Source organism: Falco naumanni, chromosome 4, assembly GCF_017639655.2.
Source record: "Falco naumanni isolate bFalNau1 chromosome 4, bFalNau1.pat, whole genome shotgun sequence".
Lineage (NCBI taxonomy): Eukaryota > Metazoa > Chordata > Aves > Falconiformes > Falconidae > Falco > Falco naumanni.
Window position 1 is genome coordinate 113241584 of NC_054057.1, and position 25050 is coordinate 113266633.

A 25050-nucleotide genomic window follows, 5' to 3' on the forward strand; every position below is an offset into this window, starting at 1 on the left:
TTATCTGGCACCCGCGGGGGATGTGCAGCCATCGGGTTGCCTGCGTGGGGCAGCTCCCCGGCTTGGCTCACCCCAGCCACTGCCCCCGCCACTGCCACCCTGTGTCCCCTCGCTCTCGTGCCTGACTGGGAATGGCTTCAAGTCACCTCACGCTCAGCAGAGCGAGAGCCCAGAGGGGAGGCTGGATGTAGCCAGCTGCCCCCTCCCAAAATCCAGGGTCTTCACTGTGGGAAGGGAGGGGGGAAGCCGAGGCAGGCGATGCCGAGCCCTCCTGCGGGGCGACAGCAGGAAGCTGTGCTTCATCGAGGGCTTCCAGTCCTCTCGGCAGTGTGGAGCTGTGACCCCTCAGGCCACCCTGCTGCCGGTGGGGCTGTTACCTTTGCTGTGTGAGGCTGTGGAGGATGGAAAATTTTAGCTTGTTTACTGCCTGCTGGCACTGGGATTTCTTGGCTACCCACAATCTCTCCCGAGGGCTTTGGTGGCCAACGCCTGGCCAGTCCCTGCCCCTCCTGGCTGGTGCTCAGCAGTGACCACAGGCTGGGCCGAGCGTGGGGTGCAGTCGGCCTGGTCGCTGTGCTCGTCCCTTGTGGTGCTGTCACCCTCTTCATGGGAGCTTTGCCACGAAAGCTGACACGCAGGCGAGTTCCACTAACTGGAGCCATCTGTGGTGCCTGTGGTGCTGGGCTTGGCACTGTGCCGGCACCGAACAATGCTGGGCTCGGCACTCCTGCCCGCTCCCCCAGGAGCTGGCGGGCGGCTGGGGAGCGCTTCCGTAAATTCAGTCCCACTTCCTTCCCCTGCCGGCCCCAGCACACCCTTGCGCTCCGGCCCCAGCGCTTCCTCGGCGGGGGCACCCCCGTGGCCCCCAGCCATGCTATGGCCAGGGCCAGCCCTGGCCAGAGCAGGCAGGGGACAGGCAGGACATGGGAGGGGTCCCTGGGTCCTGCTTGTCCTGCTGCCCTGCCTGGGGCGACCCACTGGAGCCTCAGTGGCGCCCAGGAAGGAAGCCCCCCCAGTCCTGCTGCCCCTGTGCCCCCCCTAGTCCCCCCTGGTCAGGAAACCCACGGGGCCATGGCTGAGTCAGCAGCACCGACTGCCCCAGCCCCACACAGGATGTCCTGCCTGGAACAGCACCGCCCTGGGTATACCATCACTTTGAGGTTGCCACTGCTCTGGGGACAGCATGATCCTGGGGTCACCACCATTCTGAGGACACCATCCTGGGATCACCACCAACCAGGGGACACCATCCTGGGGTCACCATTGTTCTGGGGTCACCACCAACCTGGGGACACCATCCTGGGTCATCATTGTTATGGGGCCACCATCCTGGGGTCACCACTGTTCTGAGGTCCCCATTGTTCTGGGTTCACCACCACCCTGGGGACACCACCAACTGGGGAACGCCACCATCCTGGGGTTGCCATTGTTCTGGTGTCACCACCACCCTGGGGTCATCATCCTGGGGTCAACCATTGTTCTGCAGTGACCACCATTTCGGAGTGACCATGTTCCTGGGGACACCACCATTTTGGGGTCACCGCCGCCCTGTGCACCCCCTGCCCCGCCGAGCGCCGCAGCGCCCCGCGTCCCCCCTGCGCCCCGCGGCGCCCCCTGCCGGCGTCCCCACGGCCCCGCCCCGCCCCCATCCACTGCCCGGGGGGCGGGGCCTCACGGGCCGTACCATGCGCGGCGGGGGTTGTGTGCGTGTGTGACTCCCCTCGCCCCGTGCCGCGGCCCCACGTACGTGTGAGTCCGCCGCCGGCCCGCGCCCCCGGGGCCCCGCTGTGGTCCGCCCCGCTCCCCGCTCCGCCCCATCGCGCCGCGGTCGGGGCGGGGCCAGCCGGGGCGGGGAGGCGGTGCCCCCGCGGGTGGTGCGCGCCGGGGAGGTTTAAAGCGGGCGGCGGGGGGAGGCGGGGTTGGTGAGAGCTTGTGGTGGGGAATGGAGTGAGTGGCGGTGAGAGCCGGGTGGGGAGCGGGACGGGACGGGACGAGCGGAGCCGAGCCGAGCGGAGCGGGGCCGGGCCGGGCCTGGCCGCGGGGGGCTGCGCCCCGGCGCTTTGTGCACCGCTCTCGGACAAAGGCGGCGCCGCGCCGGCACTCGGAGGAGCGGGACCGGCGGCGGGAGGGAAGCGATCGGAAGCGGGCGGAGCCGCTTAGGGCCGGGATTCTCGGGAATCCGCCCCCCCCCCCCCCCTCCCCCGGCGGCTCAGCCCGGGACCCCTCTGACCCGGGCGAGAGTTGTGGGGCGGGGGCTCGGGGCAGGGTCCGCCTTGGGGGGCGGTGCGGGCAGAGCCGACACCTGCCCACGCCCCCCTGCTGAGCCCACTCTCCAGCTGCCTCAGGCCCCCGCCGGGCAGGATGCGCGGGGGCTGCGCGGCGGCCGTGGCCGTGCCCTGGCTGGCCCTGCTGGCCCTGGCCCGACAGCCCCCCGAGAAGCCGGCGGCCGCCCCGCTGCTCACCCGCCGGCCCTTCCTGGTGGCCTGGAACGTGCCCACCCAGGACTGCAAGCCCCGCTTCAAGGTGCCTCTGGACTACAGCCTCTTCGACCTGCAGGCCTCCCCCAACGAGGGCTTTGTGGGGCAGAACCTCACCATCTTCTACAAGGAGCGCCTGGGGCTCTACCCCTACTATACCAGCAAGCATGTGGCCGTCAACGGCGGTGTCCCCCAGAACAGCAGCCTGTCCGAGCACCTGGCCCGTCTCCACGAGGGCATCAGCAAGTACATCCGCTCACCCGCCAAGGAGGGGCTGGCTGTCATCGACTGGGAGGAGTGGCGGCCCATCTGGGCTCGCAACTGGAAGCCCAAGGATATCTACCGGGAGGTGTCGCAGCAGCTGGTGTACCAGTGGCAGCCCACCTGGTCCCGTGAGGAGGTGAACAAGCAGGCGATCTTTGAGTTCGAGTCAGCTGCCCGGCAGTTCATGGTGAGCACCCTGCGTATGGCCAAGAGCTTCCGACCCAAGCAGCTCTGGGGGTTCTACCTCTTCCCCGACTGCTACAACCATGACTACAGCAAGAATAAAGAGACCTACACTGGGCAGTGCCCAGATGTGGAGAAGACACGCAATGACCAGCTGGCATGGCTCTGGAGGGAAAGCACAGCTCTCTACCCCTCCATCTACCTTGACCAGCTCCTGGCCTCCACCCCCAACAGCCGCAAGTTTGTGCGAGCACGGGTGAGGGAGGCTATGCGCATCTCACAGCAGCACCACGATGGCTACTCCCTGCCAGTCTTCGTCTACACCCGACCCACCTACATCCGCAAGCTGGATGTGCTCAGCCAGGTAGGGCTGTGCCACTGGGATGTCCTTGTCCCACGCCCCAGGTGCCTGGGCTCTGGGGTCAGCCGAGGTGGTCCCTCTGCCCTTCTCCCATCTAGGTCCCCTGGAGCAGGGTGGCTCTGGAGGCTGATGCCCATCCTTATGGTGTTACTGGCACCCTGTGGTTTGGCAGTCTCCAAACTTTGTTTGCCCACTCCTAGGGTGGGGAGCAGTACCCCATGGCATGGGTTGGCTCTGGGGAGCAGGAGAGGTGCCCAGCTCTACACCTCTCCCTCTAAGGTGGGGGTCATGGTGTGGGTACCCCCAGCTCAGCCCACCTGTTGGTAGATGATGGGGTGCCACAAAACTACCCCTCCAATGAGCAAGGTGTCTGGCAGCAGGACTGACACCAATGGTCACCATCACCAAGGGAGTGCCTGGGAGGTGCTGCAGGACTCCTGTGTCCTAGCAGCTGGATCCCTGAGGTATGTGAGCCCACTCCATGCTGGTGGGTGGTGTTGGGTGCAGGAGGAGGGTGGCATTGGGAAGCCTTGTCCCCGAGGAGCTGGGACAGTCCCCTCCCTGTGACCTGGAGTAGTGATGGGTCTTGCCTCCCTGACGCTGCAATGGGCTCTTTGGAGCACACTGTGCTGGGGGTGTGGGTGCTGTGTGCGGTCTGTGGGTACTAACCAGGCTCTGTCCCTGCAGCCAGACCTGATCTCCACCATCGGAGAGAGCGCGGCCCTGGGTGCAGCCGGGGCCATTTTCTGGGGTGATGCAGACTACACCAAAAACCGGGTATGTTTGGGGTCATTGTGCCCCTGGGGAGGTGCATGATGGATGGGAGGCGTCACCTGCCCCTAGAGGGGGACCAGTGGCTCAGGGCTGGGGTGTTCTCTTTCCCTCGGGTGCTTCTCTCCCTGGGGCATCCCAACATGTCCCTGATACCACCCACCCACTCCCACACCTGCTTCCTCCAGGAGTCATGCCAGATCATCAAGAACTACCTGGAGGGGGACCTGGGCCGCTACATCACAAATGTAACAACTGCGGCGCAGCTCTGTAGCACGGCACTGTGCCAGGGCAGGGGCCGCTGCCTGCGCCAGGACAGCACTGCCGATGTCTTCCTCCATCTCAACTCCACCAGCTTCCAGCTGCGGCGACAGGATGAGGACCGCCCCCAGCGCCCCCTCTTCTGGGCGGAGGGCCAGCTGTCCTCTGCTGACACCCTTTTCCTACGGACCCACTTCCACTGCCACTGCTACCAGGGTTGGCAAGGCAGTAGCTGCCAGGAACCTGCCGGCCCCCACGGTGGTGCCCCTGCCCCCCTGACACCACTGGGACTTGGGGTGGTACTGTTGCTGGTGGCAAGCTGGTGCTAACCCCCCCTGGACTGATCTGCTCCCTGGCACCCCCTCTCTGGTGTGGTGTAGGGGATTTAAGATATCCCTGCCCTGCCTGTGAGGTAGCTTGGTGGGGTGGGGTGGGGTGGGGGAAGGGGCTGGCCCTCACTGTAGGGGCAGAGCTGTGTGGCTGCCCCACTTTTGCCCTCCCTGCTGTGGGGCAGGTGCCCCCCATGAGCGTGGGTGGAGGAGGCTTCTCCTGTTGTAAGGAGAAGGATGGGAGCAGGGAGTGGGTGCTGTGTGGTGCTGAGCCCTGTGTGCTGCCCCACACCGAAGTGCTTTACCTTGAATAAAGCTGGGCAGAGCGTGAGTGGGGTGTGGGCTGGTTTGGGGGAGGGGGTGAGGGTGCCGGTCACCCTGCTGTGGCCTCGCCAGGGGCGTGGGGCGGTGGGTGTGCAGTGCGGGGAAGGCGCCGCAGGGGTTGGAACTTCCCGCGTGGGAGCGGCGGAACGCCGCTACGGCCGGGCCACCCACGTGGAGGCTGGGGTTGCCCCGCCTCGCCCTCCCCTTGGACACGCCCCTCCGCCGCGCGGCCGTGGGCAGGGCGCTCTCCGGGCTGCGGGGGCGGAGCCCACCCGGGGCGGTGGCAGCCGCGCGGGGGCGGGCACAGCTCTGCGGGGGCCGGGGGCGCCCCTGTGTCGCCGAGCCGTGCCCTCGCGTGTCCTGGCCCCGCCGCTGCCCCGTGGGCATGGCCACCCCACTGCTGCCACCCCGTGCCTGGTGCGGAGGGCTCCCCGCGCCCGCGTGTCCCCAGGCTGTGCCATCACTGTGTCCTGCCCGGTGCTGTGTGCTTCTGCCCAGCAGTGCCCTCCTCCCAGCACCCCATGGCCGATGCTCTGCGCTTCCCCAGTGGCGCCCATCCGGTGCACCCCGTGTCCGTCTCCGTGGCCTTGACACCCCCCACCCCCACCCCGCGTCTGTTTGTCTTTCCAGCCCAGCTCATCGGCCGGTCAGTCACTGGGTGTTGACTCTGCACATTCCTCCGCAGCCGGGCCCGCCGCTGCCAGCCATTAACCGGGGCTGGCACGCTGCTGTCCCTGCTCCGGGGCCGCCGTGCTGGGCTCCAGCTCCTGATAACTTTGGGGATATCACGTCAGGAGGTGGGAGAGGTGACCCTGCGTGACTGGTAGCACTCGGGGACAGGGGCGTGGATTAACGCTGGCCCCGGCTTCGCGTGGGGATAAAAGCATCGAAGTCTGCCCAGGTCTCAGCCCGTCTCGGCTCTCCCCAGGCAGCTCTGGCTCCCATCCCGTGCCCGCCAGCACCATGGCATCAGGGTGGCCCTGCTGGGTCCTCCTGCTGCTTCTGCCTGCCCTGACCTGCACTGGGGCGCCTGGCCCTGTCCTTGTCAACCGCCCCTTCGTCACAGTCTGGAACATCCCCACTGAGCGCTGCGCCAAGAAATACAATGTCACCCTCAACCTGGAGATCTTCGATGTGTTGGCCAACGACCAGCAGTCCTTCATTGGGCAGGACATCACCCTCTTCTACACCAAGGAGCTGGGACTCCTCCCCTACTACACATCCAACGGGTTGCCAGTGAACGGGGGGCTCCCCCAAAATGCCAGCCTGGAGGCCCACCTCCACCAGGCCACCCAGGACATCAAGGTTACCCTGCCCAACCCTGCCTACAGGGGGCTGGCTGTCATCGACTGGGAGAAGTGGCGCCCGCTGTGGGTCCGCAACTGGGCCTCCATGGACATCTACCAGCATAAGTCAGAGGATCTGGTGTGGCAGCAGCACCCGCAATGGCCCCCCAAGCTGGTGAAGGAGACAGCCAAGAAGCAGTTTGAGCAGAGCGCCCGCAACTTCATGGAGCAAACCCTGCAACTGGGTGAGACCCTCCGTTCCGATGGTTACTGGGGTTTCTATGGCTTCCCCAACTGCTACAACAATGACTTCAACAGCCTGCCCTACACTGGGAGGTGCCCGGTGGTAGAGCAGCAAAGGAACAAGGAGCTGCAGTGGCTCTGGGAGAGCAGCCGGGCGCTCTACCCCAGCATCTACCTGTCCCCCCAATTCAACGGCACCAACAAGGTGCTCCCCTATGTTCGGCACCGTGTGGCTGAGGCTTTTGCTGTCCAGCGCGGTGTCCTTGACAGTGGCATCCCTGTCCTGCCCTACTCCCAGATCGCCTTTGACCGCACCATTGACTTCCTCTCCCAGGTGATGGGGATGTGGGAACGGTGGGCATCTCTCGGGCTGGTGGGTTGGTGCTGGGGAGTCTTTAGCTCTGCCGGGGCTGTGCAGGGGCTTTGGGCACTGTTGACTTCTCTTTACCTGGATGCAGGAAGACCTGATGAACACCATTGGGGAGAGCGCTGCTCAGGGTGCTGCCGGCATCATCCTCTGGGGCAGCCTCAACTACAGCACCTCCAAGGTGAGTATGGCGGGCGGCACCATGCCACTGCCCGTGGGGACCCCTGTTCCCCAGCCACTGAGAGCTGTGACACAGTGTGCTGTTGCAGGAGATGTGCCTGAGGCTGAAGAACTATGTGGAGGGGCCCCTGGGCCACTACATTGTCAACGTGACGGCCAGTGCTGACCTGTGCAGCCAGAGCCTATGCTCCGGTCAGGGCCGCTGTGTGCGTCGGGAGAACAAGCAGGGCTTCCTCCACCTCGACCCCTTCCGCTTTGCCATCGACCTGCAAGTGGGCAGGCCCTGGCTGGTGGCTCAGAGCCTGGAGCCTGATGACAACGTCACCCAGCTGGCGGAGGAGTTCAGCTGCCAGTGCTACGACAAGTGGCAGGGGCCCCGCTGTGACACCCAGGGCTTCGCTGAGTGACACCCCCGCGAGACCATGCCAGGGACACTGGTGTGGGCAGGGTGACACCACCCCATACCCTTACTGTGCTGTTGGGACCCCCACCATGGGGCTGCTAATAAAACTGGTAGGTGCCTGCAAGCTTCTCCTTGTCTTCCACTGCAGCACAGTCTGGGGTAGGAGGGTCCCCTGGTGACACTGGCAGTGCCTTGCGATGCTGCCGAGGGCTGTGCGTCAGACCAGGGTGCCTGGGAATGTAACACCACAGGGAAGCCACAAAACAAGAGGGAAATTTATGGGGAAAGACATAGGAAGGGGGTTAATGGGGTACAAGGATGAAAGAAGGGGGAATGATGGGGAGCAGCCAGAAAGCGGAGACGATAGGGGTGAAAAGATGTGGCTGTAGCTGGGGAAGTGTGGGTCCCCCAGCCCCTCGCTGGGCATAGAGGGCTGCGGTGTGAAACCAGTGCCCCCACTTTGATTTTCTCTTGGATGGTTATATGTAAACCAGTTCAGCCCTCGAATGAGACAAGAGCACTGTTTTCTGTATCCCAGGCTGCTGACTTAGCAATATCTGGTTTTTAAAGCGATTGGGAGCAGGCATGAGATGAAACACTGCTTCCCCGGCCCAGCTGCGATGAAGGAAGATGTTGCCACCTTCATCTGGACGTTCAGCTTGGGCTGGGGAAATCACAGACTTGTGTCTCTGCTCTTATGCCCAAGTTTGGGCAACCTCTTCATGATGGGACTGTGCTGCACAGCACTGTGCGTTTGCTGCAGACTTACAGACTCGCACCCTTATTTCTTATGCTGGTGAATGCAAACCACTGCAAGGCACAGCCCATCCTCTGTGGCACGTGTGCCAAGCCAGCTCTCACCAAGTAGCAAACTCCCGCTCAGTGGGAAGGAAGGGCAGCACAAAGCAGCGTCTGGTTTAGATGCTTCAGTTAAAACCTTTTTGCTAAACTGGGCCTTGGTAAATGCTCTTATCAGAGATTCTTCCTCCAGTCAATGGGTAATGGGTGGCCTCCTCCTGTGGAAAGCTCTATGGCCTGGCTGAACCCCCTGCAGAGTACCAGGACTTGTGAGCTCCTAGTAGCCTGGCGTGGCCTTGGGAGAATGCCTCTGCAGAGGAATGAGAGGACCTCCTGGCCACAGACTGCAAAGGGGAAGAGCATCCCCAGGGCATGCACTGTGCAACCCTCATCCTGGGTTTTACTCTCTAGGACTGAGAAACTGGGCTGAGCTCTGGTCAGAAATGGTTCTGCTGCTGGTGGATCAGCTGCTTCTGCTTGGTGTTTGGGTGGTGGAATAGGAACTCATCTGGCGCTGTGCTGTGCAAAGAGGACAGGGCAGCTGGAAAAGCATTACTGCTCCAACAGTTTATTGCCAGCTCTACTAAGCTCTATGTACTAACAACTCCATTCAATACCACTGACTGGCTGCTGACTCTGCCTGTCCAGGACGTGCTGCACTGGGGTCTGATGTCATCGCCTGCATCTGCACCCCTGAGGCTGCATGTGCAGGTGGGGCAGTGGGGGAGTGGTGGTCTTCGGCCACAGAGTGGTGTTAGCCTTGGCAGAGCTGAGAGTGGTATTGGGTAGAAGAGGGCCCGAGGGATAAAGCTTTTGCTGCCTGCTGCTCTGGCTGGCTCTGGAAGCGTGGGAGCAGCTGCTGGTGGAGACAGACAGGTGCTGCCGAGGCCAGGAGGTGCTTCAGCACATCATTTGGTGGATGCTGTCATCACGGGTGGAGACGCCGGCATGTCCCCTGCAGGCTGGCCACCCAGGCTTCTGAAAGGATGCCTCTCCATCTCCAGGGCTTTCCGCTTGAGGCCAGCTCTTCTCCTGCACTTTTCCAGCAGGTGGGGATGCTCTCTGTTGAAGAGGGGGTTATAGTAGTAGAGTATCTAGAAAAAGCAAAGGAGAAGAGTTAGTTGCCACCATTCCAAGCCTGGAAAAACCCCAAGCTATGAGAACCAAGACTCTGAATTTCACAAGACAAACGTGGGTATTGGAAGGGACTCGCAGGGTGTTTGAAACCTAAAGCTGTGGCTGAAAGGTTACGTGAAACATTCTGTTCAGTCACCATCACCCCTGGCAGCAAGAACAGTGTAGGCTTTTCAAAAGCACAAGAACTGCTTTCAAAAGCCAAATGCCATGACTTTCCAGCAACTTCAGCATGGGTATGAGCAGGGAGGTAATACTGGGGTCCTTAAATGTGTGCATCCTTTCGGTATTCAGCAGGAAGGTTTCAGGTTTGGTGCAGCAAGACATGCAGCAAAGACATTCAGAGCAATGCGATTATACTGAGTCTGTCTTTCCGTGTAACAGGTTCAAACTAAGCAGGTATAGCCAAGCTGTATTTTATCTGTGTTTCCACTAGTCAGAAAGACTAACTCAAACCTTCCTGAAAACAACCTGAGGAGGAAACTAAAACCAGACCGCTGGCTGCCATCCCCATCCCCTCTATTGCGAGGCCTTATGCAATGTGAAGGTCCGTCTCTCCCCCAAGACTCCTGTGAGCATTAGTTGATGTGCGGAGCGACTGCTGTACCTTGCTGTGAGCAGAAGCTTCTGCTTCTTCTGACAGGAACTCAGGCAGGAAGGCAGATCTTTTGGCATCCTCTTGCATTTTGATGAATCCATAGCAGTTCATCTGCCTGAAGGAAATTCTTCATGCTCTGCCTGGTAAAAACCTGCAAAGGTTCTCCCCGGCCCAGCACCTCCTCTTTGAAGAGCTCCTCATTGATGGCCATGCATTTTCCACCCCTTGCTCAACCAAATGGACTGAAACTGGTTGCTTTCCACCATCCTCCAAAGCTTCTGTGGAAAGCAGAGGGACAGGAGCCAGCTGCCTTCACCCACGCTCTCACTGGAAGCAGGAGGGACTGGTTTGGTCTCATGTCTGTCACCGCCTGGTTGGACGTGCCACTCCTTCCCTATTGCTCACACGGCAGCATCCCAGGAGGCTCCTTCCCCCTGTCCTGGAGGTCCAGGAGAAGTCATGCCCTGCTGACTGCCCCAGCTCGTCTGGAGCAGACAGGGATGGTGTTACTTGAGCAGACAGCTCCCGTTCCATTGCTTTTGTCTCAGCTGGACCAAAGCTTGCCTTGGCAGCCACTGCCCTGGACCGCCAGACCTCATCCTGCCAGTCAGCAAGCAAAGGCCAGCTGGCACTGGCTGACTGTGGGTACCAGCAGGATATTCCGGCATGTCATTGTGATGTCCATGCTGCATAGTAGTAACATCACAATGCGACGTCACGGTGATGTTTGAAAACGGTGGCCTGGCAGAAAGGAGCAGCCGGAGGAGAAATTGCTGAAGGGCACTTGCTGTTTTTCACTGGCAGAGGCAGTGATGGCGGGACTGGAGGGTCCCGAAGGCAATGAAGCTGTATTGAATGGCTGTGGGCAATGAGGGGACAGTGCCGTGTCTGGCTGCATCCAGGGGTGGGCCTGCAGGGAGGAGCGGGGATGGCAGTGGCATTGGGCATCCCAGTGCCCCATTCGGGAAGCTTTCCATCTGGGTACCTCTGACACCTGCAGAAACACCCTGATGGTCTTTGTTGTCTTATCACTGGATGCTGACTAAGGAAGCATCAGCCAAGCTGTTAAATGAATGCAAAGAGCAGTGGCAAGTGTGCAGGAAGGAGCCTCTGCCAGGCACTGGAGGTCACACAGGACACAGGGAAAGCCTTGGAGGAAAGGAGGAGGATTCCTTTGGTCCTGCCCTTTTTCTAGTGGCACTGCAATAGAGAGACAGACCAGGGTGATGGCTTTTCCTCAAGAGCAGAAAGCAAGAAGGAGGAGAAACTTCTTGGTAGAGACTTGATATTTCTCTTCCCTCCTGGGGTCAGTGTGGCTCCTGCCTCCTCACTGGGCTGGGGCAATGCAGAAGCACGAAGCGTGACAGGCAGGAGAGCTTGTACAGGTGACACTTGCATCAGTTTTGGCAACAAAACCGTATAGCCATGAAAATGTTTCCAAACATTGTTTTTAAAGATGCTTGCTCCATGGCACAAATGTCTTTCAAAAAGCGGTTGCTTTTTGAACTTCCTGGCTAGAATGCCTTGGGGTTGTGAGCATCCCCCAGCCCTCACACAGACCCCAGTGATAACCAGTACTTGCTTTCTGTGGAGTTAGTACAGCTGTTTTTTTCATTTATTTTTGTTACATTGAATAAGGATCTGAGAAGGTACCAATGGAGAAATGATTAGACCTTTGGATTCCCCAGTTACAGCTTTCAGAAACATGTACTGGTTTATTACCAACCTATTTGCCGAGCCCCTGAAATAATTAGTCATAATTGGATTTTGGCCCAGAATGAATTGTTTAGTTTAATTCTTAGACAGACAGCTTGGTAAATGTTGGGTGTAAATGGTGGAAACAATATTATCTTAATATTTGTTGCATGTGGAATGTGATTTAACTTGATGAACGCTTGAACACACTCCTCCCAAGCTGAAGAGAATCTGTTACTTGCTCTGTACTAAATGCTGGAATTGAAAGCAAAGTTCACCTTGCTATTCACACAAAGAAAATTACTCTGGATTTCAAATCCTCTTTATGCCTGGAGGGTATCACACTGTGTGCTTGGAGCTTTTAGGCATTTAATACGCTTCAAGTGTTCACCTTCTGAGTACCTGTTGCTAATAGTGGCTGGTTTGGGGTTCTGCTGGGCACGAAAATTTATGTTATCTCAATCCATTAACTGAACCAAGTGTTGGAGTGGGCAGTGGCAAAAAAAGATGCTTCCTCTGGAGTTGCAGAAGGGTCTAACACTGTCAGAAGCTGCATAAGCACTGCAAGAAACCCTGCCTCTAGGTGTTGGCTTGTGCCTTGTCTTAAAAGTGAGGCTAGAAACCTGCACCAGCTTTTTTTCTTGTTGTTGAAACAGTGCAAGCTCGGGCACGAACACAGCTTGTCACCTTCAAGTAATAGTTTTAAATGTGTAAGAGGATTTGTTTTATTCATCCTACTTATTGTAGCTGTTCCTTAGTCCTTGCTCCTTATAGTGTATCTAAAGACACCCAAGACACTGGATTTCATGTCTTTTAGCTTGTCTTTCTCCTAGCTCTGAGTAACAGTGACTAGAAAGACACTGCACATCGTGCCAACAGACAATTTAGAAGCACTGAACAGCTGCTGGGTTGGGTTTTTTCAGGTCTGAAAACCACGCTATGCCTTGTAAATGTGCCAAAGAGAGCCCGCGGGAGCATGCTGGAGAGGAGCCAAAGCAAGAGGTGCCAGCAGCCATCCAACAGCAGCCCTGGGCCTTTGTGTGGTTCACGTTTTTGGCTGCTCCATGTCTCCTGGGTGGAGTATGCTTATGGTGCCATCACGCCATCTCCTGTTTTCTGGGCTCAGGATGACTGAGGAATCTGCTGTGCTCAGAGCTCGCTTGCCTGCTGCATTGCAAGGTTTGCACAAAATTGATTTCTAGGCTTTTTCCACATGCTGCTTCAAGAAATAAGGGTAGTCTGTCACTTGAAACTGTCTTTATGTTGCCTAGTTTTTCGTTTCAACAACTGGGTATTTTTTGTCTAAGTAGCATAAGCCCCATGTTATCGCCAAAAAAATTTATTGTAAATACTTACTGTGGTTAACTATCCCACAGAAAACTGAACTGCTGATTGCTCTGAAATTAAAAAGATTATTTTATGATCTAGAATGAAGATGCTAATAGTGAGAAGCCTTGAAATGCTTCAATATGACTAGGACATAAAGTAGTTTAGCTGCATGGCAAGGTGTAGGTTGTCTTGCATAAAACAGACAGGAGAAAGCCCTCCCAAACAATCCACAGGCTTTTCAGATACAAGTTGGAAATTAGAGGCTTCCTAATCAGCTAATAAGAAAAGTTCTCATCTGTCTTGTTCCCTGACTAAAAACATCCAAATCGGCAAAGACAGAGAAATTTCTCACATTTTTTAAATGTCAGTGTGGTCAGACACTAAGATATTGTTTTCACTTTTGTCTTTGCAGTAAGAGCCCACGCCTGTGGTTAGATGGCCAAGAGGGTGACTGTACTTTTGAGACCTCAGTAGTTGTTTTAGGACCCTGCTAGTCATTACTGCATTGCATCAAATGCCATTGCACTTCATCCAAAGCTTAGGCCAGAAGTCAAAAAAACATAATCAGAAGAATGGGAAGCAAGGTCTTCCAGACTGCTTCTCCTGCAGCCCTTGTACCTCGCTGCTGAGCTTCTCCTGTGGCCTGTGGCCTCAACATAGATGCACAAAGCTCTTTTGGAAGACACAAATCCTCCTCAGTAACTGTATGGTTTGAAATTAGATAACATGTGGGTCTTTAAAATGCCTTTTATTCCACTGATGGCAGAGTGCTTGTGGCACTCGCTGATCACTGCCTAAGAGCTCAGGTTGCTTGATAGGTGTGCAAGCATGCTGCAGCTAAAGGAAGACAGAGGAGTGCTGGGTGCTTCACTTCTGGAGAAGATGCTGATAATCAGTGCCAGCTTGGTGGTGTCAGAAGCATCTGAACAGAGACATGCTTTTGGCTGAGGTTTCTGGACTAGTGAGCGCCTGCTACCTGCATGTAAATTAGACAGCCTTGGGGATAAGAAGCAAATAAAAATGTGTTCTTACAACTGACACCATGTCAGGCTGCGTGAAGCGACTGCAAAACTCTTGGTGTGTACAAAACCACCCTTAATCCAAAACAAGTTCAGCGCAAGACGTGGCAGTCAAAGGAGAGGCAGGACCGGCAGCGACAGCCACTCTGATTAGTGCTGAAGCATGGGGATGTGCAGGTCTGGGAACGGGGTTTGGTTGCTCTGTTTAGCTGCGGTCACAGAAAGCCCACCTAACTACCAGTCAAGCACCGCTTTGCTGTATCCAAAGTTTACAGGTGAGCCAACCATAGCAACTAAGAGGACTTGGGGAGGGGTATCTCAGACTAGGAGGAGGCGGCAGGACACAAACTGCTTCCAAGGACACTTGAGTGAGTGAGCAGCTCAAGATGCTACCCAGAGCAACAGAGGTTTTGCTGCCTTTCCATAAAGCATACCCCCATATATGCCAATAGCACTGTGGGTATGCACCAGTCTTCATTGCTTTCCTATTGATTAATACTTCAAAATAAAATTTTCCACTTCTTTTTCACATGCAGTGTTGAAGCTCACTTCCAATTACCGTTTCAAAAGTGAAATACCAACCCCTACAGAAATAATTTCCAGAAGTTTGAATGTAAGACCCTGTACCCAAAACCCAGCTCAGTCTGTCATCCTTCGCTCGCTCAGAGCAGCACTGACTTGAACACAAGATCTTCTGGCTACCAGTTACCTCGAGTGAAAGCGGCTCTTCCTTACAGTCTCTTTGCATTTGGATTTTGGTTTTGAAAAATTGCCCACTTTTTACCTTCTCTCCTGCTCAGGTATTTCTAGGGAAGTTCTGAAAACATCTGAAAAAAGGTCTAAGAAAGATCTAAAATGGTCGTCAGGAGCCACAGGCTGCTGCTGCCCTGGATTTGACATACCTTCTTTCAGAGCACTAGGAGGGATATCAGTCAGCATTCCTGTGGTTCAACAGATTTCAGAAGTTATTTGGAGAAAAAAAAAAAAAAAAAAAAAGTAGAGCCTGAAGCACAGTTCATGGGCTCTCAACAAGTGTTTAAACATCCTGCACAAACAGCAGACCCTGCTTCAGGTTATAGAAACCAAATTGCCTCTGCATTTGGAAGCTTGTCCTGCTTTGTTCCGTTATTTTTTAAATCTATCATTGATGGGTCTGGGCACCAGAACAGGGCTTCCACCACAAAAATGCAGGTACAGGAGCAGCTACTTTTTTGCAAGTGTTTCAAGTGCTGTGCTGGTGTGTGGGTTACAAGGGCTTCCACATTTTCTGTTAGTGGAACACGTGGTTTGTGGTTTTCACTGTCAGCGGGACTGTCAGAGGCAGAACACTTGTGCTATTTGCAGCACCTCTGCTGCTTCAGTTTGGCACTAACTCCTCTCCTAGTTATTTTTCACCCTGGGATTTTAAAAATAGGTTAATCAGTGGTAAGCCAGCAGGAATGTTATCAACAGCCTGAAGGGAGTCAGAGTCAGGCCTTGCGCACTGACTCCAGTGAAGCCATTGCCTGAGCTGGGTACACCACCTTGCAAACTAATTTCCCTCCAATGACACGTTAAGCGTAAAAACATGCAGGGCTCAAAATGCTGCTCTGATCTGCAAAGAAAGATTTGAGCAAAGACTTAGAGTGAATGCTGAATATTACAGAAAAACATTTTGCATGTGCTGCCCTGCATTTGATTGTACCTCTTCTCAGGAGGAAAAGCTTGATTTAACAAATTACTGCCCATAATTCACAATTTAAAACGTAAACAGTTGTAATCTTCTGTGTTGTTGGGCAGAGTTTGGGGTTAGTTTCAGCAAAAACAAACCAGGCTGGAATTGGAGCTGGGGGGGACAAGCCAAAAAAACCCAAACCCAACCCAACCCAACACCCTGCACCAACTTTGAAACTGAACCTGCCCTCAGCACAAAGCATATACTCTTTATTATCTTACTTGTTTTAATACGCACCAACTGATACCTGCGCACAGCAGGTACCAGCTGAGATAACAGGGAGTTCAATGTTTGAGGCCTGACTTTCCTCATAACAACAAATCTATAGAGGGTAAGAGGACACAGGCAGCTTGCAGCATCCAGCATAGCAGGTGCAGTGTTGTTGGAAGACTGACTTTTGCCAGAGTATATTATATATGAGCCTGGTGCAGGATGCAAAACTAGAGTGGGTGTCTGAACACGAATATCCTCCATATTCTGCAGACTGTGCACTGTGCAAAGCGTCAACAGGATATATACAATGCCAGGAAGGCATGTGTTTGCTTCCTTGTCTTCAGGGCAGCTGGGAGAAGGGGTAGTCTGTATTTAATTTTATTCTTTCATAAAATAGTGGAGGTGGTGAGCTTTTTGAATACGGTCATCTGAAACCTGCCAGCTCTCCCTGACTGCATAAACCAGCTCTTGGGGCACAAATGACCCTTTATATCCACTGGCCTAGAACAGAAAAGACTCACTAAAAAAACCTACCCCTTTTTCTCCCTGTATCTCTGCCACCCTATCAAAATTAGTTAGATGGAGCAGATTTTCTGTCCAAAATCCATACTGCATTTATTCATATTGAAAAATACCTTTGATGCTTTTTATTTCATGTAGAAACACTTTATCGGTTTGCTTGGACAACCTGCCTTTAGAATTTACTGTATCAGTAATTACATTCAAGTTGAACGAATTCATTTGAAAAGCTGCATTCTCCCCATCAGTGTATGAAATCAGGTGAACCAAGAACCATCATCAAAATCCACTAGCAGCTACTCTTCAGGGTGTTGGTCAGAAGGATCGTGAAACCTTTTCCTCTTCAGTTATGGCTAGAAGGTGTAATGTGAGTGCTAGTTTTCTGTTAGCTATCAAAGCAAGCCATACCTTTGTTTTCTAAGCAGGCAGAAACTATTTCTACATATGCAGGTTTACGTAGAAATACCTACCACTAACACAGAGTTAGGGGATCCCATCTTTAGAATGCCTCAGTCTGAGTTCTTGCTAGATAAATTGATTTAAGACTTAAAATAATAAGGCGGTTAACTGATGAGGAACCCCCAAGTGAAACAGAAGGAACGTACATGAGAGTATTAATTTCTATAATGGTCTGAGCATGCCATTTATTTCTCCTACTACACAGACAGTAGTGGAAAAAAATGCAACACCAATGCAAGCAGTTTGCCAAAAATGTGCTTGATAAAATATTTATATAATCCTCTTAGATGCTGCCTGTTGTGAAGGGGAGCTGTGATGAAAGACAAGGTTTTTCTTAGTCAAAGGTTATGGAAAATCTCAGTTGTCTGGGATCAAGCAGCAGCACTTGACTACAGCTGCACATACAGAAACCAAGTGGCGTAAAAATAGCCAGACAAACACTCCAGCAATGCACATAAGATTCCTTCTTTGCAAAGAGCCTGAGAAAGGCCAGGCAAGCCCAGAGGGTCTGACCAGGTTTGAGATGACAATTGCCACTCACCAAGATAAGGCATCCCAAACCTGGAGTATGTTAACATGCTCCTATGCTTCAGGACAAAGGTTCACCTAATTTTTTAAGATCTTGTAGTCTGGGCAGGTGAAATAGCTCAGAAGGAAAAAAAATAGGTACGACACGATTACATGAATGATTTTATTGCATTAACTTTTGCATGCCAGCTCACCAATTAGTGTTTCTGCCTTTTATTCTTCTGCACACTTGCAATTCATCTGAGTAAAGACTACAAAGTGTCTTTAAGAAAAAGGCAGAGTTGTGTTACCTGGCTTGACTGAATGCAACAGTCCTACATATGCCCAATTCCCAGGAAATTTAACAGAGGACCCAAGAGCTTAAACCTCCTAACAAAACTGAGGAACTTGACCCAAACTTAGCCAAAATAGTTACCAAAATCTCATTGATTTAGCCATCTTTAAGTTACTGTCATCCAGAGATAAAAATTGCTGGCTCACACTAAAGTAGGAGAAAAGTCACTTGAAATACCATCAGTGTCCCCAAGCAGTTGATGCCCGTCACAGCAACGTTGTTCTTATAAGCCTGATCAGATGCTTTCCCTTGCGAAGCAGCTGAAGGCAGACTGTGGGTTTGTGGCCTTTCCTCCAGTCACAGGGCAGAAATCCATGCTGGGCAGTAGGTCTTGGAAGCCACAAAAGCACATTTAGGGCAAAAAGATTATCCAAGGTCTGAAAGTGTGGAAACGTTTCCGATTTAGAGGCACAGGACTAAGCAAAACATTTTCCAAATGGATGACCCTGCTTGCTCAGTGAGCACAAGCTGTGACCAAACACCCCAGGCAGAAACTTTGCGAGTACTGATCTTGTACTCTCTTCTTTCCTGCCGAGTCCTCCTAAATGCAAATAAATGATCAGAATAATATCTTTTTTTCTGTGAATCTGTTCCTAGCTCTGCTTACCTAAGTAATTATACCACCCTAGCTTGGAACAAAACTCACCAACCTGGTCAACGGCTGGCTGCACAGATCTTGAGTGAAACCCAAGACTTTGAGCAATTCTTGCTATCAACAGCTGTGCTGGTTTATCAGTGATTTGGTGTGTTTTGCTTTTAAGAACACTTAAGTCCTCTGCAAAGTTACTATCCTGCAGTACAGCTTTTCTGGGACTGCAGCCAGCTGCACAAAGGCAAACTGCCTGGGACAAGAAGAGACAAGCCCAATCACAAGCAGACAAGGGGAGGAACATCACAGGGGCTGAGGGCTAAGGTTTGCCTTCCCACCTTGAAGAAAGGTTGTGGAGGAGGATAAACATGGTTAGGGAGAAGGCAAAAACCACCAAAAGAAAACACGAGAGCCCTGGTTGATCATGCAGTAAGGCTCTGCCCACCAGCCCATTAGTTGCCTTCGCAACTGGTACTCGGGACCTTTTCTTCTGCTTAAAGAGGAGTTGAAATGTCTGGTGGTTGCTGAGCTATTTCTCACTGGGTGGGGGGAAAGTGGTGGTACTTTGAACCCTGACACCAACATTAAGCAGTAAGGAATCCTTGCAGCCATTTGATTTTGTTGGTTTTTCTTTATTTTAAGGCCAAGGACAGGAGGGTGAGCTGCTGCAGTGCCCAGTCTGCCTGAGCTTCATTGCTGGCCTCTGTCTGTGACTGTAACATATTTCAAGGGAAGAGCAAATGAGACTAGGGGCCTCTCCCCTGCCCCAGTGGCTCACCACCGCAGGACATTTCTTACTCTCAAACAACTCCAGCAACTGGCTTAAGCTGGAAGAAGTTGTATACCAAACCCAGAGCTATCTACATCAAGTTTTGAGCTATGCCATCTGTGCCAGAGATCAACGCTGTGCTCCAGACCAGCACCGGCGGCATGGTGACTGTGTGCATGCACCATGTCATCCCTCTTCTTCACGCTGTTAACAGTGGGCAACGAAGCTTGCTAATGCAGAAAAGGCCACAGTTCCATAGTCACTTGAGCTTCTTATGAAGATAAAGCAAAAGAATTATTAATACTTCAGATTAAATCAGAGGGAGTTAATAAGGATTACATGTTGTCCAGACAGTAGACACAGGCAAGTTCCATCTCCAGAGAGCCAAACACTTGCACTGTTCAGCTTTCTAGGGGCTGCACAAGGACCTGGATCTTACTTTGACGGTTCTTTTTTGATACAGCTAGGGCTGGAGGTCTTGCAGCCTGAGTAACTCAACCCTTGCTTCGGGTCACTGCACACACACTTCAAGGAAGCGATACCGAGTGCTGAGCGCAGCACTGACCTCAGCCGCCCAGTGTCCTCATTACAGGAGGCATCATCATCTGGAGATAAGCAGCAAAGCTCCCTATTTACAAACATAACCCCCCTTTCTTTCATGTGGCTTGATTTCTGTAAGTGATTAGCATTTAAGAAGCTGTACTTTGTTAACTAAAGTTTTAAAGCATCAAATGATGCCCAGGCAGAGCAGCACAGTTACAGTGCTTGTGTTACCAGTGGGGGTCTGAAAACGACTGCCCAAACAGCGAACTTAGGCCTGGCATCACTTGGAGGGAGCCTGGGAAGAACAACAAGGATGATGAAAAGTCATCCTGCCCAGGTAAAGAAAACTTGCATGCAAATTTTAAGCAAAAATGGAAAAAAACCCCAAACCTAAAAATCGTAATGCGGTTGCTCATGTCAATCATTTTCATCTTAAAGGAAAATTATTCTGATTTTTCAGTTTTTAGATTCAGTTTTAGAATCAGAACAGATTTTAGACTGTTGCTTCCTTAAGCTTCCTACATTTTCCGGTTGACCCCTGCTTTGTTAGCAGTGGTGTTTCCCCCTCCCCAAACTTGTTTGCCCATCCTTGCAGGCCCAGCGCGCTGAAGGACAGATGACATCTCTGGAGCAGAAGGACAGATGACAACTCCGGAGCAGAGGAACAGATGACAGCTCCCGAGCAGAAGAACAGATGACATCTCTGGAGCAGAACAGTGCTGCCTCCTCGGCTGCTCACCTTGCCTGCTGACCTGTGGGAAGATAACCACCCCAAGGCTTCCCTGCGTGTTCCATTATGTCACGCTTACCTCAGACTGACAGCCTAATAAAATTAAGAAGCTACTAATGAAGCCAAGCCATAAAAATAATCAGTCCCTGCTTGAACAAGGTAACATACAGCCTTCGGTATCACCTCAGGGACAGTGTAAGGAACTGGGGGATTGCTGAGCTGCCAGGGTGGCTCCTGCCTGCGGGCCCCCAGCCGGGCCCCCCCGCTGAGGAAGCCCCCTTTCCCCCGGGGGGGCTGGCGGTCCGCAGCCTCCACCAGGCTGCACGCTGCCCACGGCCGCCCCACCTCCTCTGCTTATTCGCGGTATTGGTTAACAAATCCGTGCTTCAGGAGGAGACGCCCGAGCGGCGGCCGAGCCGGCGGCCCCAGCCCCGGGGGCTCCGATCTCCGCCGCCCCGCCCCGCGCGGGGCGCGCACACCCGCGGGCAGCTCCGCGGGGCGCCGCGGCCAGGACCTGGCTCCGCCGTGCCGGGCGGCTGCCGACGGGTTCTCCGCGGCCGCGCACCAGCCGGGCCGGGCCGGGCCGGGCCGTCCTCCGCCGGAGCTGAGGCGCCGCCGCTGATGTGGCGCTGCCGCCGTGGCGGCGGCTGCCCGCAGGGCCGGCACTGCCGAGGTAGGAGCCCCGGCCACCGGGGCCTTCCGCGGCCTCCCCGCGGGCCGGGGCCGGACGCCCGACCTTCCCACCCGGGGCTGCGGGGCGTCGCGGGGCGGGCCCCGGCCCCGGCGAGCCCACGTATGTCGGGGGGCGTCGGGGCAGGGCTCGGGGGGCCGCTCGTGGGCTCGGACGCCGCGGGCTGAGTTTTGCTTCCCGGCCCCGCCGGGAAGCGACCGGCCCCTCAGCGGCTCGGGAGGCGGCAAGTGGGAACGGCGGCTGCTGCCGGGAGCAGCCCGAGGCATGGGCAGGCTTGAGAGATGCGGCGTGGGAAGAGGGAGCCTACCGTACCAGTGGCTCTTTGCTTTCCCAGTTATTTTTGGAAATTGCTTTGCCGTGAGGATTGGGGTTGGGTTTTTTTCCCCACTGTCTGTGGGAAGGCATATTTACGTCGCGCTCTGGCGAGCGCTTATGCTCTCCGTTGGCCAAAGAAGGCTGTAAAGTCAGTGTTTTGGCAAGCGGTGACCCGACCAGTTAGTTGTTGTTCTTCTGTTCCGAATGGCAACACCATAAAAACATGTAATCTGCATCTTTTTTACCTCCTCGCCCTGTGAGCTGTGGCTGCTGGCTGGCTGGAGCCTTCCCCGGGAAGGACTGCAGTTCCCAGGGGTACCCAGGCCTGGCCTGTGTGCTGGGCACCGGGTGTCCTATGGGGTGAGAGCTGTCATGCACATGCACCGACATGGACGTTCAGTCTTGTCACCAGTGGGTGTTTTTCCCCCTTTCCACGAAAACTCTATTATGTAGGCTGGAGGGCAAACCTGGTGCCTTCCTGGGCTCTCTTGCAGGTGTGGGGCCGGCCGGGGAGGCAGAAGCAGAGGGATGGTGTGTGAGGGTGTGATAATGGGGCCGGGGAGCCTTGGCCTGGCACCCTGAGCCACCTGCTGCTGTAGGAAACAGGGTGTCACTGGGTGTAGAGCAGCTGTGACTCCTGCCGGGTGACTCAAAGGATTGCTCTTGTTTGCAGACATTGCTTGGCTTCTGCTGACGTTATAGTAGGCAGCCGCCTACTTCATCCATGCCTGACTCCAACCCAGGGCATGGAAATGGATTTTGGTAAGGCTGGTGGTTTCTAAACCACCCAGACAAAGAGGGGGACCCTGATCCAGCTGTGATGGGCCACTGCTTGCCCACAGCTGAACTGGAAAACCCTTCGTTGCTCCTTGGGTCATTCACGGCATGTTTGCGCCAGCATTTTCAGTGAGCGTCTTCGGTTTGTTGGCTGTGGTGGAGAGCTGCTGAAATGGACACTGCTCTTGCTCTTTGAATTCAACACCTCATGGCTTGGCTCAGTGTTGATTCTGTAGTAGGTTCCCATTGTGCTTGTGTGGCTCTCGGGAGTGTGGGGAGGGGAAGAGAAAAGTTAATGTTGCAGAAACTTGATTACTTTTAAGATTTTAAAATCTTTAAAAACATTAATTCTGATTTAAACCTTTCATATTGGTAAATGTCGAAGAGAAACTTGTTAACACGAAGGCAAAGGCATACTAAACCAAGTACAACTTGAAGCAATCCCCTATAGGTCAACTGATTTTGTAGTACTCTGCAGAGAGCTGAAGATGGGGCTGAATAAATACTGTTTGTGGGAATCCTGGTGCTTGTCCAGTGTGTTGAGGAGCAGTTTGTGAAGTTTCCAGTAGGTTTGCTTAATGTGGCCTTACTCAGCTGTGAGGCACTCCCATAATTATAGCTGCAATTAAAAGCAATAACATAAATTTACATAAGGTGCCGGTCCTTTTAAATCGTCACATCATCTAATGAGAGCATTCCTGTAGGGATAGTTATGCAGGATGAGGGCCCAAAGCTGAGAGGGTTTCAGTGAGCATTTTGTTTTCAAAACATTTTTGAGGTCATTTGAAGTAAGGGTCTGCTTTGCAATAGGACATTTTGTTAATGAAAAAGTACTAAGTTATAAATAAAACTCTTACCAGTAGTAGAATATTGTTGAATTAAGTGCTTTTAGCACTTTTTTTTTTTTTTAATGTATCATCTGTCTAATTTTAAAAAACCAGCCTGGTTACACCAGTATTTTTCTCAATTTGATTGCGTCAGTGTTCCTTCTGCTCTTATGAGTAAGAGATTTGGTAAATCCAAGTTGTGGATGATGCCTAATTGCTGATGAAACATTATGGATGTGTTCTAAATTGCTCACTGAATTTGCGTGGTTTCCTTGGGGCTTAACCTCTTGCGTAATGTCCACAGATTTTCTTTGAGGCTAATATAAACATTAGAGTTCAAATGCTTGAAAACATATATTTGGGGAGTGTTTTGGCTTTCTTCTGAAGGAAGGGACTTAGTGGAGTGCTCTCACCTTCTCACTCTGTGTGCTTTCTTTCTTTTGTTTGTTTTAATTTACTGAATATGGTTTAAGCTTGTATCCCCACTCCCTGGGTGGGGCAAGTTCTTGGGAAGAGTTGCAAGGTGAATGTAATCAGGTAAAAATTCTCAAAATGCAACTGAGGAAGCACCAGCCATGGGTCTGAGAAGCTCTGGGTTCCGTGGTTCTGCTTTAGTTTTCCCCAGAAGTCTTTTTTTTCCCCCACTTTAGGTCAAATAATTAGCCTGTTAACCTTTTGTCACAGACATAACACTTGACCTGTGGTCTCTGGGAGCCTAAGAGTTTACATAATTAAATTGTGTAAGGGAATAAAGGAGAATAATGAGCTCCAAACTCACTAGTCTGTCTAGTTGGCCTCTCCAATGGCTGAAATTAAATAATTTAAGCTGATTTCTGGTAGTACTCAATTTTTATCAAGTGCTCAAATTGAGGATGTGAGTGTCCCATGCTGCTTCAGACAGGTTTTTTCGGAGGTGGTGGATTTATTTCAGGTATGATTTGGTTGTCCAAAGGGGTAGTTTCAGGGGGAACGCTGGCCTAGCTGACTCCAACAAGATAGCATGTGGGGCCAGATTGGCTAATAACCAGGCTTGTTCTTGGGTGCCTGCCAAAACCTGGCCGTAAATATTGTAATTGCATGCTAATTATGAATACTAATCTCCAGATGTACTTAACGTATTACCCAATGAAGTACTGACCTTGTAGCTGTCAGGTGGTGCTGTGTGCAATGTGGCTGTTCTAAGTCACTGGAAAGTGGTGGGCTGGAGAATTTGTGTCCGTGTGAAGAGGAAAAATGCTTGTGTTTTTGCATAAAATGTGTGAACTTGCCTGTGCTGTGGTAACAGCACAGTTGTAAGTCCTTTATGGTTGTGTTTTGATTATGTCAAACAAACTCATCTCTCATTTGAGAGGCTGGTGGATGGCAGGGCTCTTCTGGATGGCAGCGTCTGCAGTGTTTCAGGATCTGAAGTAACGCACCAGAATCAATCCTGAAGTCTTGAAGTGTATAGCTGCCATGGTAGGTCCTGAATGCAAATGATAAGTCTCCTAACTGTAGCTAACTTTTACCCATCTGATGGGTAAAAGGGATGTTTTGTAATATTAATAAGTTGGGATGGATTTGTCATGAGTGACCTTGTGGAAATAAGGTGCCTGTTACAGCTTTAAATTTGTATGTGTCGGTATAGTTTCAGTGTGACTAGTTCCTTGGACATCTGAAATGACTGTGTGGCATTAGTTTCCAGGTTCACTACATTACCACCTTGTTTACAGGCCATGCACAAGTGGAAGGTGTTAGGAAAGGGTAAATCAGAATGGGAGTTTACAGTTCTTAACTCCCTTTTTCACTCTAAACTTGATCACCTAACATGTTCCTGAACAACTATCTTTCAGAATATGAATTTTCTTATCTTTCTGCATAGTATCAAGTTTTTGTGTCATGGTTTAGGAGCTGGATTCAGGCATGTTGTTCCTTGGTGCCAGGAATCGCTGGGCTGCTGAGAGAGCTGTGTGACTGGGCTCCCTGGTGGCTGTTCTCTTCCAGAGTTACATGACGTGCCCCTGCCAGCTGCAGGACTGTT

The 25050-nt window shown here is 53.1% G+C and overlaps 4 protein-coding genes across 8 annotated transcripts in view; 3 read left to right on the top strand and 1 right to left on the bottom strand.

The window, feature by feature from the left end:
• Positions 1–1962: 1962 nt before the first annotated feature.
• Positions 1963–4977, top strand: HYAL2 (hyaluronidase 2). The gene is made up of 3 exons (XM_040592493.1): positions 1963–3288; positions 3973–4062; positions 4245–4977. The coding sequence occupies exons 1-3, from the start codon at positions 2362–2364 to the stop codon at positions 4644–4646; spliced, it is 1419 nt and encodes a 472-aa protein (XP_040448427.1). The 5' UTR covers positions 1963–2361; the 3' UTR covers positions 4647–4977.
• Positions 4978–5619: 642 nt separating this feature from the next.
• Positions 5620–7573, top strand: HYAL1 (hyaluronidase 1). Its single transcript, XM_040592494.1, has 3 exons — positions 5620–6833; positions 6958–7047; positions 7136–7573. The coding sequence occupies exons 1-3, from the start codon at positions 5934–5936 to the stop codon at positions 7451–7453; spliced, it is 1308 nt and encodes a 435-aa protein (XP_040448428.1). The 5' UTR covers positions 5620–5933; the 3' UTR covers positions 7454–7573.
• A 1582-nt stretch (positions 7574–9155) lies between these two features.
• LOC121086611 (heat shock transcription factor, Y-linked-like) lies at positions 9156–19310 on the bottom strand. Its single transcript, XM_040590524.1, is given in 5 exon segments — positions 9156–9341; positions 9989–10096; positions 10098–10208; positions 10210–10306; positions 19243–19310. Coding segments are annotated over 5 exon segments (570 nt in total).
• Positions 19311–20341: 1031 nt separating this feature from the next.
• The window catches only part of PFKFB4 (6-phosphofructo-2-kinase/fructose-2,6-biphosphatase 4), a 53231-nt gene continuing 48522 nt past the window's right edge, over positions 20342–25050 (top strand). For 2 of the 5 annotated variants that reach the window (XM_040589081.1, XM_040589084.1), the window contains exon 1: positions 20801–21093. In XM_040589081.1, coding sequence (XP_040445015.1) covers positions 21042–21093 — 52 coding nt within the window. In that variant the 5' untranslated portion in view covers positions 20801–21041. Of the gene's footprint in view, positions 20580–20800; positions 21094–25050 lie in introns of those variants that run through there. The other 3 variants (XM_040589086.1, XM_040589087.1, XM_040589082.1) reach the window with 2 other exon arrangements.

Coding starts and splice junctions, on each gene's coding strand:
- HYAL2 (XM_040592493.1), top strand. CDS start 2,362: ATGCGCGGGGGCTGCGCGGCGGCCGTGGCCGTGCCCTGGCTGGCCCTG. Junction 3,289..3,972: donor AGCTGGATGTGCTCAGCCAG/GTAGGGCTGTGC, acceptor CTGTCCCTGCAG/CCAGACCTGATCTCCACCAT. Junction 4,063..4,244: donor CAGACTACACCAAAAACCGG/GTATGTTTGGGG, acceptor TGCTTCCTCCAG/GAGTCATGCCAGATCATCAA.
- HYAL1 (XM_040592494.1), top strand. CDS start 5,934: ATGGCATCAGGGTGGCCCTGCTGGGTCCTCCTGCTGCTTCTGCCTGCC. Junction 6,834..6,957: donor CCATTGACTTCCTCTCCCAG/GTGATGGGGATG, acceptor ACCTGGATGCAG/GAAGACCTGATGAACACCAT. Junction 7,048..7,135: donor TCAACTACAGCACCTCCAAG/GTGAGTATGGCG, acceptor GTGCTGTTGCAG/GAGATGTGCCTGAGGCTGAA.